Source organism: Calliphora vicina, chromosome 2, assembly GCF_958450345.1.
Source record: "Calliphora vicina chromosome 2, idCalVici1.1, whole genome shotgun sequence".
NCBI classification, from domain to species: domain Eukaryota; kingdom Metazoa; phylum Arthropoda; class Insecta; order Diptera; family Calliphoridae; genus Calliphora; species Calliphora vicina.
The window spans coordinates 117,440,431-117,454,342 of NC_088781.1; the positions used below are offsets into that span (position 1 = coordinate 117,440,431).

Consider the following 13,912-nt stretch of genomic DNA (forward strand, 5'->3'; position numbering starts at 1 on the left):
TAAAGTAAGCAGCTGACATCTCTCTGCATTACAAAGAGCACATATGTGTAGAATGACCCAAAATATATCCTATTTAGCCAAGTTATCAGACATTAGTGACAATTACTATATCTAAAGGATACATAGCCTACTTTCTTAACTTCTTAATTTCTTCAAACAGTACAATGCTTCGATATTCTAATAATTTTGAACATCTGGTTTTATGTTTTTAACCTCGGTTACTTACTAAACAATTTAAACGATTTGTCATGAAATCTTACAATTTAATGTTATGTAAATACTACCTGAATCTACAAATATTAAAATTTTGGAGGCAATAGAAAAAATGTAGGTCAAACTTAAATCAATAAGTTAATCTTCAAGCCAGAAAAAAACAGACATTTCACCAAATTACCTACAAATATGGTTTTATTTAAACAAATGTTTTTTACTCTTTACAACACTTTCATGCTGCTAAATTTTCATTATAAATACTTTTGGATCTCAGTGTAACAGTATCATTTTCAATTGTTCTTTACATCCGAGTACAAGTAGCTGATAATGAAATTCTCATTATATTTAATTTCTTTGGCCCTATTGGGCTCAAGTTTTAATGCGGTTCATGGTTTTATGGGCGGTTCAAAATTGTGTTCCATGGGCAAACAAGAATTCTGTCCACCACCAGAACCACCAGTTGATCCCACTACAACCTCTACACTAATACCCACTGATCCTACAACATTAACTCCAACATTGCCGCCAACACCGCCCATACCCACAACTACAAACACGGGAGAACCCACTACTGCAACAACTGGCACATCACCCACTACGGATATAACTGAAACACCACCCTCAACTGAATCACCACCTACCACTTCATCACCTCCTGCCGGAGAAGAGCCTGCTCCACCTGCTGGTGGCAGATCCCTAGATGTCTCTGATGATGACGATGATGATGTCGATATTGAAGAACAAGCTGATGAAAGTGATATTGAAGCTGAGGGAGCCCGTGCTAGACGTGTTAGACATCGCCGCAATCGTCGTCTACGCCGTACACGCAGACGCAAGGTGAATCGCTCCAACAAAAATCGTAAGGCTCGCAGAAATCGTAAAATCCAACGCCGCAATCGTAAAATCCGTAACCAACGCAACCGTAGAGCTCGCCGCAATCGCAAAGCACGCAAGAATCGTCGCCGAGGAATTCGCCGTGTTGTACGCCGTCGTGGCCGCAAAACAAGCGGTTAAAAACAATGATTTGATAATGGCTTAACAAATGAATAAGTACAAATGCAATAAATATGAAAAAATGCAAAAAACTTTAATTTTTTATTTCGCCGTTTTCTGGTTTATTGGGAAATTCTTGACGGAGTTTTATTTTGAGAACCAAAATATTTATGGTTCTTGCTTATTCTAAAATATGTGGAAAAAATAATATGTTCAGCATGCTCAGAAATCCTGAAATCGTCCTTTAATCCTGGGATATATAATCCCAATAAGCATTTTTCATGGGACATATAATCCAATTCAGTGTTCTTGATGAGTGATTAATAAAACATCAGAACATTATTAAATTTAGATGAAAGTACACATTTATTTGCTTATTTATAGCATTTTATAAATGTAATTAGGGATTTAATTTGTGGAATGGGAAATATTAAGACCCTCTGATATCAAAAAACAGGAGCATGGTGAGTAAAAATGTTGAAATACGAATATATCCTAAGCTATAAGAGATAATTGATAGATACGATACGAGAAGAAATTGCTTTGAAAATAAAGAAGATACGAACGTTTTAAAATTGCTGGGATGTATTATCCAGTTTTCCGATTTTAGTAAAACTTTCAGACTATATTTAGAATTACCAGGACTATAAAATTCTGGATAGGATTTAATTAAAATTAATAACAGTGAGGAAATTGAGCTCATTCGCCAAAATATGGCCAAATAATTAGTTTTTGTAGAAAATCGCAAAATTTAAATCGCAGGTACGGAAAAACTAAAGAAGGTATTGCCATACATTGTTCATATTTTGATTCCCTATTATATTCTCAATAAATCCGAATGTGATGATCAAAAAATTCGGATATTTGTTTAACAAAATTTTTAAAAATTTTAAAGTGGAGTTTTGAAAAAATTAAATTTTTCAGTCATAACTACGAAGCCAAAAACTCGTATACATACAAGTAAATATGGATATATTTTAAGTAAAAACAAGTAAGCGAGCTGTGCCGAATCTTATATACCATTCACCAAATTATACTTAAAAATATTTTTTTATTTAAACAAAATTAAATTTTTTTTCCAAATTGTTTTTTAATTTTTTGAAAAAAAGTTTTTTCCAATTTTTTTTTTTTTAATTTTTTAAAAAAATTTGTATTCAAAAAAGAATTTATGACAAAAAAAAATTTTTTATGAAAAAAAAATTCGGGTTAAAAAATAATTTTCCCGATTGTGACCCATTGTAGGTCTAACTTACTTTTGCCTTATATACATCGTTGCAACGAACTTTGAAATATCTATCATTAGATATCCATATTGTCTATATTAATGACTTAAACTTATCCAGATATAGATAAAAAATAGGCCAATAATCGAGGTTTTCCCTGTTTTTTTCCTAATATCTCAGCCATTCATGGGACGATTTTGCCGATATTTTGATGTATGAGTCATGTACACGCAGAGAAAAAATATAGTTGGGCATGGTTACTGTAACCATTTCAATATTGTTACAAGTTTTTTAACTATATTATAGTCACAGTAACCATTTACATGATTGTGGTAACCATAATATGGTTAACTTACGATTCACATGATTGTCTCAACCATATATATGGTTACAGTAAACATATATATGTTTGTGACAACCATTTATATGATGAAGGACTTATCATATTATGGTGCTCTCGGCATAAGGCTTATCATAATCTGAGAACAACATATTATGATAAAATTATTCATCATAAATATGGTTGCCACAAACATATATATGTTTACTGTAACCATATATATGTTTGAGACAATCATGTGAATCGTAAGTTAACCATATTATGGTTACCACAATCATGTAAATGGTTACTGTGACTATAATATAGTTAAAAAACTTGTAACACTATATAAATGGTTACAGTAACCATGCCCAATTATATTTTATCTCTGCGTGTATGTAAGTTATTTGGGGGCTTCGGAAAGTTGATTTCAACATAAAGACGGACATGGATATATCGACTTCCGTACTTTGTGGGGACGCAAATGAAAATTGTAGAAATTACAAACGGAATTCCGCGGAATGACAAACTTATATATAGAGTAAGTTCGGGTAATATGGTATACCTATTTTTTATTTGACTATAATTTTTAGAATCTTAATTCGATTGGAACAGTTTTCAGCTGGTGTTTTGCTACAAGTGTTAGGTTTACATCCATGAAAGTAAAAAAGTCTTTTAAGTTCAAGTTTCGGAGAAATTTGAGAAAAAGAGAAAACACCCATAAACAAGTCATTGAAAAAATTGACGGGTAATGTGGTACTCGATGTTCTTTTAATATTGTATACCAAACCGCATAACCGATACATAGTATTTTAATTTGTAAATGAGTTGCGTTTTATTTAAATCATCTTTAATGGATGCGGTTAAAGTTGGCGGCTGACCAAGCTTACCAGAAGCTCCTCAATACATTCTTCGCTTCGTAGGAGACATTGAATGACTGATGCAAAAAAATTTCTATTTGTTGTTTCTAATAGCTTCCGCTGCCCATTTTCATACTTCACATTTCTTTGGCATATTATTTGCTTGAAATTCTTTAGCTATGCCACATTAGCCGACCACATGGTTTATTGAAATTATTATAAAATTAAACATATACACTAAATATACTATATTGTTACATATGTTCTTCAATAGCAAAATATTCCCATTTGACTTTAAAATTAAATTAATAAAGTTTAAAACACGTGATTGTAGAAAGAAATTAATTTTTAACAGATCACAAAAAAAAGTCTACCATAAGATAATGCTGATTTTTTACAACTGACTGAAGTACACTCACCCAATGTGAATTTTCTGAGATCTTAAAACTCTTAAGCTTGGTACCGCTACTCCTATGCTCTTAGTTTTAGAGAAAAGCAGCTATACCACATTACCCGCCTATACCACATTACCCGAACTTACTCTACTATTTCAAAACACTTCCTTCAAAATATCCAAAAGTGCTACTGATGTTTTCAAATGACGTCGGCTTCATGCCTACCTTTAAAGTTCAAGGTCAAATGTACCACAGAATTGGATCATTGCTCTCGATGATACGAAGTTCCTTAAAATTTATTTCACTGTAAATGAAGCTACAGAAGCCGAACGCTATCAACGAACATGCGTGTGCATTTGCTGCAAGACTCTTCTGCCGAAATATTCTCAAAACAATTGTTGAACATCGGAAATGGACAAATTCCCAAGTTTTACAACCAACTACAAAAATTCGGATTGGCTGTAGGAACGTGCAAAAAATTATGATGTCAACAAGCTCAATAAGAAAATTCAATTGAAACAATTAAATACTAATCGATTGACACAGTAATGAGCGAAGAACATTTTTGAATTCATTGGAACCAGCCGGACTGCCACCATATCTGGCAGGTTGGATCACCGACTTTGTCCGATACTGTATATTAAAATCGAGGTCGAGATGCAATATAAAACAGATGTTTTCTAAGGGCCAGCAACGCGTACCGGGTTAAACTCTTTCAAGTATTTTAACTGATTTAAATTACAACTTATGGAAACTGACAATGAAATAGACAGCAGTAGGAAACTAATTTGGTTTAATATTTCTCTACATTATTAACTAACATCCAATTATATTTACAAATATCATTTTAATTTAAAACTTATTAATATTATTTGTTAGATCGGCGTTGACTTTTGCCTGTTGGGCGATGGTGACGGTAAAGCTGAGAGCTTCTAGAGGATGTAAGTGTTCTGCTTGCTCTGAGGATTTTGTGCCTTTTGTTAGAACGCTTGACTTTCCTTCGTTGACATGATCCACATTGACGATGACGATTACGTGTATACCTATTACGTCGAGCTCGGGCATTAATAAGTTCAAATTGATTTTTAAGTTTTAAATCATATCCTTTATAATTATTCAATCCTCTGCCAACAGCAGTTGGTACAATATCTTTATCGCTATTGGATGTAGTATCAGGTGTTGTTATTGGTGTTGTAGGTGGTTCAAGAAGTGAAGGTGGTATCGGTGTTAGAGTTGATGTTCCAGATGTGGGAAATGTTGGAAATGAGGGAAATGAGGGCATAGAGGTGCTGGTTATCGGTGGAAGAATAGGAGTTTCAGTCGTAGTTAAGGGTGGAAATATAAACGTGGGCGTTATAGGAATAATTGGTAGTGTAGGAGGAATTCCAGGAGGATCATCTGGCTTAATGGTTGGTACAGGCGTTGGCTTAGGTGTCAATATAATAGGCGGTAATGTGGTCTTTGGTGGTAATGTGGTTTCCGCATTGGGTGGTGTTGAAGGTGTTGTACCGGTTGTGCCATTAGTGGGTGGTAACTCAGTACCGGTAGGTGTGGTTGGAGTTGGTGGTAAGGTTGGTGTTAATGTTGTCGGTGGTATTGTAGTAGGTTTAACCGTTGTTAAGTCTGCTGATGTACAATATTTGATTTTACCCATAGCACACATTTTTTCCTTTAAACTTTTTGGAGGGAATACGAAAGCATTGACCGCCATAATAAAGCCTAGTAAGGCTATACAAATTAAGTATAAAGAGAATTTCATTCTCTACTTTTTGTATTAAAGTTTTCCTTTATAAAGAATAGCTGTAAACGGCAACATTTGTGTAATGTTCAATGGCTTTTATAAGCTTTTCAACTTGAAGATTTAGCAATCAAGATGATTGATTGATTCGCTGTCAAGAAAATATAAAACAATTGTTCAAATAATATAACACTTGTAACATATTTATTAGAAACGACTGTTTTTATAAACAGCTTCATAAATTTGGGGTGTATGATGATTTAGTCATTATGTTGGTGACACATAGAAATGTTGTACGTTGACCTACTGAAGTATTAATAAATATATTCCTTATAAAACTCTAAGACGATCTAGATCTATGTAAACTCCTCTTTATATAGAAAATACGAAAGGACGTAGGAGATGAATTTTACGAAAACTTGGATAGCGATTCGGTGTACTAGGAGAAACTGTTGAAATGTAGGTGTAGGGTGTAGTATGCAAAAGAGTAGCTGCAGTTAGATCAACTGTTTACATCTAACAATTTCCAAACACAATGCCCAAAAGCTTTGATTAATGATCAAACCAAATTTGAAAAGTCATAGATCATGTCGATTCGTTTTCAAAATCATAAAAAAATTGTTTAAATAAAATTTGTTTGTACCCCCTACAACATCTCGTCATGAATATCTGAATAAGATTTTTGTTCAGTATGTAACACTTAGAAATATTTATCTAAGAACATTTAAGTACTGTTGTAAAAGAATTCGTACCAGTTAGATACTGAAATGATTTTTATATATGTATAGTAGGGTGGCCTTTAATAAACGAAAGTTGGATTTTGGCCATTCTCACCCCCCAGTTTGGTGAACATTAGTAAAATAATCATCCTGAAAAAATTTTAGGTAAATCGGTTGGGGATAAGACGTGCCGCAAGCCCTATGAAGTTTTCAGATGCATTTACAAGGTGATAAAATGCATTTTTTTCAGTTTTTGTAAAAATTTTGCCATTAAAAAATTACTTTTGCAATTTTATTTAAAAGAATCGAAATGTGTACGTAATTGTCGTTCTAATGAGACATAAAAAAGTTATTAAAAATTCGCCAGGCCATTAACGTGTCTCAGACAACTAGAACAAGAAAGGTAGGAACAAAATTAACATATTTTGATAAATATTAAAATAAAAGCTCAGTTTTACTTAAAATATGTCCATATTTAATTGTGTATGAGTTTTTGTCTTCGTAGGATACCGTTAACCTATTCTTAGGTATGAACAAAAAAATAAATTTTTTTTAACCGTAGTTTCAAAACTCCATTTTCAAATTTTTAAAAATTTTGTTAAACAAATTTCAGAATTTTTTGATCATCTCATTGGGATTTATTAAGAATATAATAGGGAATAAAAATGTGAAAAAATTATGAAAATATATCTTATAGTTTTTCCGGACCTGCGATTTAAATTTTGAAATTTTCGAGAAAAACTAATTATTTGGCGAATGAGCTCTATTTCCTTACTCTTATGAATTTTAAGCAAAACGTATTCAGAATATTATAGTCCAGATAATTCTAAATATACTCTGAAACTTTTACTAAAATCGGAAAACGTTAACCCTTAAATCGTGAAGGTTAAAGTCAAATTTTTCAATATTTGGAATTTTTCTTGGAGAGATAGCGAAATCTTATATACTTTTGGGCCGATTTTGATGAAACTTAAGAAAAATGTAACATAAACTCTAGGGTTTATATATTGATATTGATGTATGAATCGTGTATGTAAGTTATTTGGGGGCTTCGACAGACAAACAGACATGGCTTAATCGACTCCGCTATCTATAAGGATCCAGAATATATATACTTTATACGGTCGGAAAATTATATTGTGGAAATTACAAACGGAACGACAAACTTGACTCACATGACTCACGAAGGTGAAATGTATGATAAAGGGTGTTCCAATAGCGGTTTTCGAACTTTGACTGTTGATAGCTGCTATATTGTTAAAGCTACATCTGTCGAATTGGCTGCCATTGATTCATTTTGTTTTACCGAATGGATGGATATTAGAGTGTCCCTTAGAATAAAATTTTTTGAAATTAAAACTTTCTTAATGACCTAAAATACCACCAACAAAATTTTCAGCTTGTTCTAAGAAGGGCAACCCGTGCCGACTTTCGATTTAGTTTTGAGGTGCATTTACAAGGGGAAAAAATGCATTTTTTTCAGTTTTTTTTTTTAAATTTTTGCCATTAAATAATTACTTTTGGAATTTAATTTAACAGAATCGAAATGTGTACGTAATTGTCGTTCTAATAAGATATAAAAGACAAAAATTGGTTAAAAACTGTTAAAGTTATTAAAAAATCGCCAGGTCACTAGAACAAGAAATGTAGGAACAAAAAATTAACAAATTTTGTTCTTACTTAAAATATATCCATATTTACTTGTATATGAGTTTTTATCTTCATAGCATACAGTTAACCTATTCGCAGGTATAACAAAAAACGGCAGTTTCAAATCTCCAATTTCAAATTTTTAAAAATTTTGTTAAACAAATTTCAGAATTTTTTGATCATCACATGAAGATTTATTTACAACATAATAAGGAATAAAAATGGAAAAAGGTATATCAGTACCTTTTATAGTTTTTCCGTACCTACGATTTAAATTTGGAAATTTTCGAGAAAATCTAATTATTTGGCCATATTTTAGCGAATGAGACGAATTTCTGTTACGAATTTTAAGTAAAACCTATTCAGAATTAAATAGTCCAGGTAAATTTAAATATAAAATCGTGAAGGTCAAAGGTAAAATTTTTAAATATTTATAATTTCTCATGGAAAGACAGCGAAATGGTTTTTAGTTTTTGGCCGATTTTAATGAAACTTAAGAAAAATATAACACAAAGTCTTGTATTTACAATAACAGGCCAAAAATTAATATTAACCCTTAATATCACTTGGGGTTAAAATGACCGTTAACCTTTAAAATCACAGTCAATATGAATGGTGCTAATTTTAATGTTTTTCAGAATTATATAAACTGAATCATTCAAGTTATTCATTCAAATTTTTAAGAAAATACACAAAAAAGTAAATTTTAATCAACGAATTTTTTTATTCAAAAGATATATACATGGCATTAACATTTGAAAATGATTTTGGGCATATGTTTACCGAGGCTGTTCTTGGCGATGCTCATTCTGGACGTTCAAATTTGGATCACGAATAACATGAAGAATGTTGTACTCCAAGGCATCAATTGTTCCTGGTGTATCAGCATAAACCAGTGACTTTACGTCGCCCCACAGGAAAAAATCGAAAGGTGTCAAATCACAAGACTTTGGAGGCCAATTTTATTTCAATAAATCGATGGCTACGGTCACAGTATGGCACGTAGCGTCAAACTATTGAAACCACATCTCTCCCGTATCAATGTCATCCATATTTTCAAAAATAAATTGTTTCCAAAAACAAAGATTAATAAAAACTATACATTTTTTCAATTTTCAAATTTAAATTCGATTTGCTTTGAACTCGTAAAAATTTTGCTTTGTAATTTTGTTTGTATGATTTTCTAATTTATTATTTAACCAACAGAAATTTTAATGAAATCGCTCACAAATTTTGTACGATATATTAGAAAAGCATGGTCAAGATAAGACCAAATTTGGTCATATTTATTTTTAACTCGTAACTATAGGAAATATATATCACTTGATTACAATAAGCCTAATCGAGCGATTCCGTATTCTCTTATGGAAAAAAATATTACTCAGGAATTAATCAATAAGTGCACATAGCTCCTTTATAGGTCCCATACAGTTTACCGCTTTCAAAAGCTCGTCAATATTATTTAACTGAGTATCAAATATTAAGAATTGCCTTTCCAGCAAACAGCTTTAAGGGATGCTAGAGCAATATACTGCAGAAACATTGGTTAGACCAGGTTCATTCCTCGAGAATCCAATTTCATATACCACTTTACACTAAAGGTAAATTTTCAATATAAATTATATTAAATTTACCTCCATTAACACGAAGTCTGGTTAGGTGCTAACTAATAGATATATATACTGTCGTTTAAAATTATTTTTAAATGAAAAATGTCAGTATAATTATTAGTTAAAATAAAACCAGAGTTCGTGTTAATGGGGGTTACTCAAATAAAATGAAAATATTTCTTTTTTTTGCTATAATTATAAATATTTATTTAGGTATACGTTGATAGTTCTTGTATTCGAGTGTCTGAAACAATATCGTTTCTAACCTCTGCTCTTCCTGCCACGACGACGTACAACACGAATTCCTCGGCGACGATTTTTGCGACTGCGACGGGCTTTGCGATTGCGACGTTGGATTTTACGGTTACGTTTGATTTGACGGTTGCGGCGGCGAATATTACGATTTCTGCGTGCTTTGCGATTTTTCTTGGAACGATTTATCTTGCGTCTACGAGTACGGCGGAGACGACGATTGCGACGACTTCTAACGCGACGGGCACGGGCACCACTGAGTTCGGACTCAATGTCAGTTTCAGATTCATGTTCTTCTTCATCGTTTTTAGCAACATCCAAAGCTCTGCCTCCACCACCTTCAGTAGTCTCCTTGTCTCCCCCTTCAGTAGTCTCCTTGTCTCCCCCTTCAGTAGTTTCTTTATCATCAGGAGTAGTTTCTTCGTCGGGCTCAGGTGTAGGTTCAGGTGGTGATGTAGTAGGAGGTGTTTCGGTGGGTGGTGATTCGGTTGTAGGTGGTGTTTCGGTAGTAGGTGGTGTTACACTGGTATCTGTAGTGGGTGAAGTACCTGTTGTTTGGGTCGTTCCAGTGGCTGTAGGTTCTCCCGTGGCTGTGAGGGTGGGTGATGTTGGTATTGGTGTCAAAGTTGGTGTAGTGGGATCAATTGGTTCTCCAGTAGGTATTAAAGTAGATGTTGTTGTGGGATCAACTGGTGGTGGGGGTGGGCAGAATTTAGTTTTGCCCATTGCACACAATTTCTCCTTGAAACCACCGCCACCTCCGCCATTATTGCCCATGCCGGGCAATAAGAAACCATTGACTGAAAGGCTTGAGCCCAATAAGGCCAAGCATACCAAATATAAAGAGAATTTCATTCTCAATTTGTTACAATTCAAGTTTGCTATATCAAAGAACACTTGAAAGTGATACTATTTCCAAGATGTCTTTCGGTTTTTATAAAAAAACTAATTTTCAGTCTTAACGATCAAGTTTGGTAAAAAGTTTGGTGTGAAAACACTTGTTCAAATACTGTAATATTTGTAGTAAAATTGTTCTGTTTTATAACTTAAAGATGAACTTGTTGATTTTAGAGTGACTTCTGGGAATTATGCAATAAGTTTTCTTGGAGATAAAAGAATTTATGCAAAAAACATAATTTTTACCTTAACTCTACCAAATAACCTCAATGAATTACTAAAAAGATATTTCAAACTTTGAAAACAGTTTTCCAAATCTGGAGAAGAAGAAAAAACTGAAGAAAGTTCATAACAAAAGTTAGGAATTATTACAGAAATCAATAAATTCGAAAAAGATGATTCAAAATAAAAATGATACAGTTTCTGGCAGGGAAATGTCAATATTATGAAACAGCTTAAATTAAGAGAAATCAACCTAATATCAATAAGATCATCTTTATGTTATGAAACAAATATTAAACCTAATTTGTAATAAATTTGAGTTTATTTGAACAAGTGTTTTCAAATTCTTTACACCAAACTTCATCGTTAAGACTAAAAGTTTGTTTTTATTATAAAAGCCTTTGGACATCACATAAATAGTATCATTTTCAATTGTTCTTAACTACAGAAAACTTGAATAGAAACAGTTGAGAATGAAATTATCATTATATTTAGTTTGCTTGGCCTTATTGGGCTCAAGCCTTTCAGTCAATGGTTTCTTTTTCCCTGGCATGGGAAATAATACCGGGGGTGGCGGTGGTGGTTTCAAGGAGAAATTGTGTGCCATGGGCAAAACCAAATTCTGCCCACCTCCACCACCAGTTGATCCCACAACAACATCTACTTTAATACCTACTGGAGAACCAATTGATCCTACTACACCAACTTTGACACCAATACCAACATCACCCACCCTAACAGCTACCGAAGAACCTACAGCAACTGGAACGACCCAAACAACAGGCACTTCACCCACTACAGATACCAGTGTAACACCACCTACAACCGAAACTCCACCTACAACCGAATCACCACCCACCGAAACACCCCCTACTACATCACCACCTGAACCTACACCTGAGCCCGACGAAGAGACTACTCCTGATGATAAAGAAACTACTGAAGGGGGAGACAAGGAGACTACTGAAGGGGGTGACAAGGAGACTACTGAAGGTGGTGGAGGCAGAGCTTTGGATGTTGCTAAAAACGATGAAGAAGAACATGAAGCCGATACTGACATTGAATCTGAACTCAGTGGTGCCCGTGCCCGTCGCGTTAGAAATCGCCGCAATCGTCGTCTCCGCCGTACTCGTAGACGCAAGGTAAATCGTTCCAAGAAGAATCGCAAAGCACGCAGAAATCGTAACATTCGTCGCCGCAACCGTCAAATCAAACGTAACCGTAAAATCCAACGTCGCAATCGCAAAGCCCGTCGCAGTCGCAAAAATCGTCGCCGAGGAATTCGTGTTGTACGTCGTCGTGGCAGGAAGAGCAGAGGTTAGAAACGATATTGTTTCAGACACAATCATGCAAAAACTATCTACATATACCTAAATAAATATTTATAATTATAGCAAAAAAAAAAACTATTTTCATTATATTTTAATAAGTTCAATTTCTTTTATCTTGAAAATTGTTTATCTAAGAAATTGGATCCTTGAGGGACGAACCTGTTCTAAGCAATGTTTCTGCAGTGTATTGCCTAACCCTCTAACAGCTTTTAAAATGTGTTTGTTTAAAAGGCTCTGACTAATTTTAGACTCCCAGACTTTTTTATAGAAATTTATTTTTGAGTATTTTATCTTGATATCAACATTTATAATCGAAAGATTTTGAAAGATATTCCTCACAGTATTCGGTAGAGTAATTTATGGTTTAATGAAACTTCTAAAGGTCGAATTGTATTTCTATACCAAAGTGAGTTATAGATTCATGAGCATTTAAGTACTTTTAATAGACCAATTCTTACAGAATTTGTTAATAGATTTTTTTGCTTTAATATTAATACAAAGATGAAATAGTTTTAAGATAGTCGTTAGGAGTACTTATATCGAAGCTTTGAATAACTTTAGGCTCCCAGAATTTGTTACAAAAACTCATGTTTAAGTATTTCATCTTGATAGCAGCATTTGTAATAGAAAGATTTGTTAAAGCTGACGTGAAGATTTATTAAAAAATCTTATGAGCATTAAAATTATTTTTGGGATGATGTCTTTATATTTAACTGGGTCAATTACAGTCAAATCTCTACAAGATTTTGTACAGTAGCTTATGTTTATACAACCAAGCATCATATGTGGGAAGTTTGGCATTGTTTCTTTAATTGCTCATCTAAGCTTATGGTGAATGTGTTCCATCGGTTTCAACGAACGAGAGATGGTTTGTGCGTTTCTAAAATGGTTATGAAAAGATTCAAGACCAAGAATTGGAGGCATTACTCCATGAAGATTGTTGTAATGCTCAACAATAGCTTGCAAAATCATTGGGAGCTGGTGAAGTGGCAATCCCAAAACGTAGCAGGATGCATGCAAAAACAGGAAAATTGGGTACCATACGAATTAAAGCCGAGAGACCTTGAAATACGATTTTGCATACACTAAGTCATTACTTGCGATGAAAAGTGGATCCATTACGATAACCCGAAGTATAAGAGATCTTATGTGAAGTACGGCCAAATAGCCGAATCGACACCAAATCCAAATACTCATGACGTTAAATAATGCTCTGTATTTGGTGGGACCAATAGGATCCTATCTATTATGACCTACTGAAATCTGACAGAACATCACAAGGACCCTATACGGAATACAACTGATTCGTTTGAAGCGAGAAATGTCCAGAATATGCGGCCAAACATGTTGCAATACCTGTTAAAAACTATTTATAATGAAGTGGTTGGGAAGGCCTCACCCGCCTTATAGTCCAGACCTTGCGCCGTCCGACAGAACGATCTCTCTGGGATACTCTTCACTTCAAAACACAGTATCCGAAATTGTCTGGA

General features: G+C 33.7%; 3 protein-coding genes across 3 annotated transcripts; 2 read left to right on the forward strand and 1 right to left on the reverse strand.

The window, feature by feature from the left end:
• The first annotated feature begins 540 nt into the window (after positions 1–540).
• Positions 541–1,227, forward strand: LOC135950811 (uncharacterized). Its single transcript, XM_065500339.1, has one exon. The coding sequence runs from the start codon at positions 541–543 to the stop codon at positions 1,225–1,227; it is 687 nt and encodes a 228-aa protein (XP_065356411.1).
• An 8,754-nt stretch (positions 1,228–9,981) lies between these two features.
• LOC135950812 (PH domain-containing protein DDB_G0287875-like) lies at positions 9,982–10,827 on the reverse strand. The gene has a single exon (XM_065500340.1). The coding sequence runs from the start codon at positions 10,825–10,827 to the stop codon at positions 9,982–9,984; it is 846 nt and encodes a 281-aa protein (XP_065356412.1).
• Positions 10,828–11,564: 737 nt separating this feature from the next.
• LOC135950813 (PH domain-containing protein DDB_G0287875-like) lies at positions 11,565–12,413 on the forward strand. The gene has a single exon (XM_065500341.1). The coding sequence runs from the start codon at positions 11,565–11,567 to the stop codon at positions 12,411–12,413; it is 849 nt and encodes a 282-aa protein (XP_065356413.1).
• The last annotated feature ends 1,499 nt before the right edge of the window (positions 12,414–13,912 follow it).

Excerpts from the sequence above, each read along its gene's own strand:
- LOC135950811 (XM_065500339.1), top strand. The coding sequence starts at position 541 with ATGAAATTCTCATTATATTTAATTTCTTTGGCCCTATTGGGCTCAAGT.
- LOC135950812 (XM_065500340.1), bottom strand. The coding sequence starts at position 10,827 with ATGAAATTCTCTTTATATTTGGTATGCTTGGCCTTATTGGGCTCAAGC.
- LOC135950813 (XM_065500341.1), top strand. The coding sequence starts at position 11,565 with ATGAAATTATCATTATATTTAGTTTGCTTGGCCTTATTGGGCTCAAGC.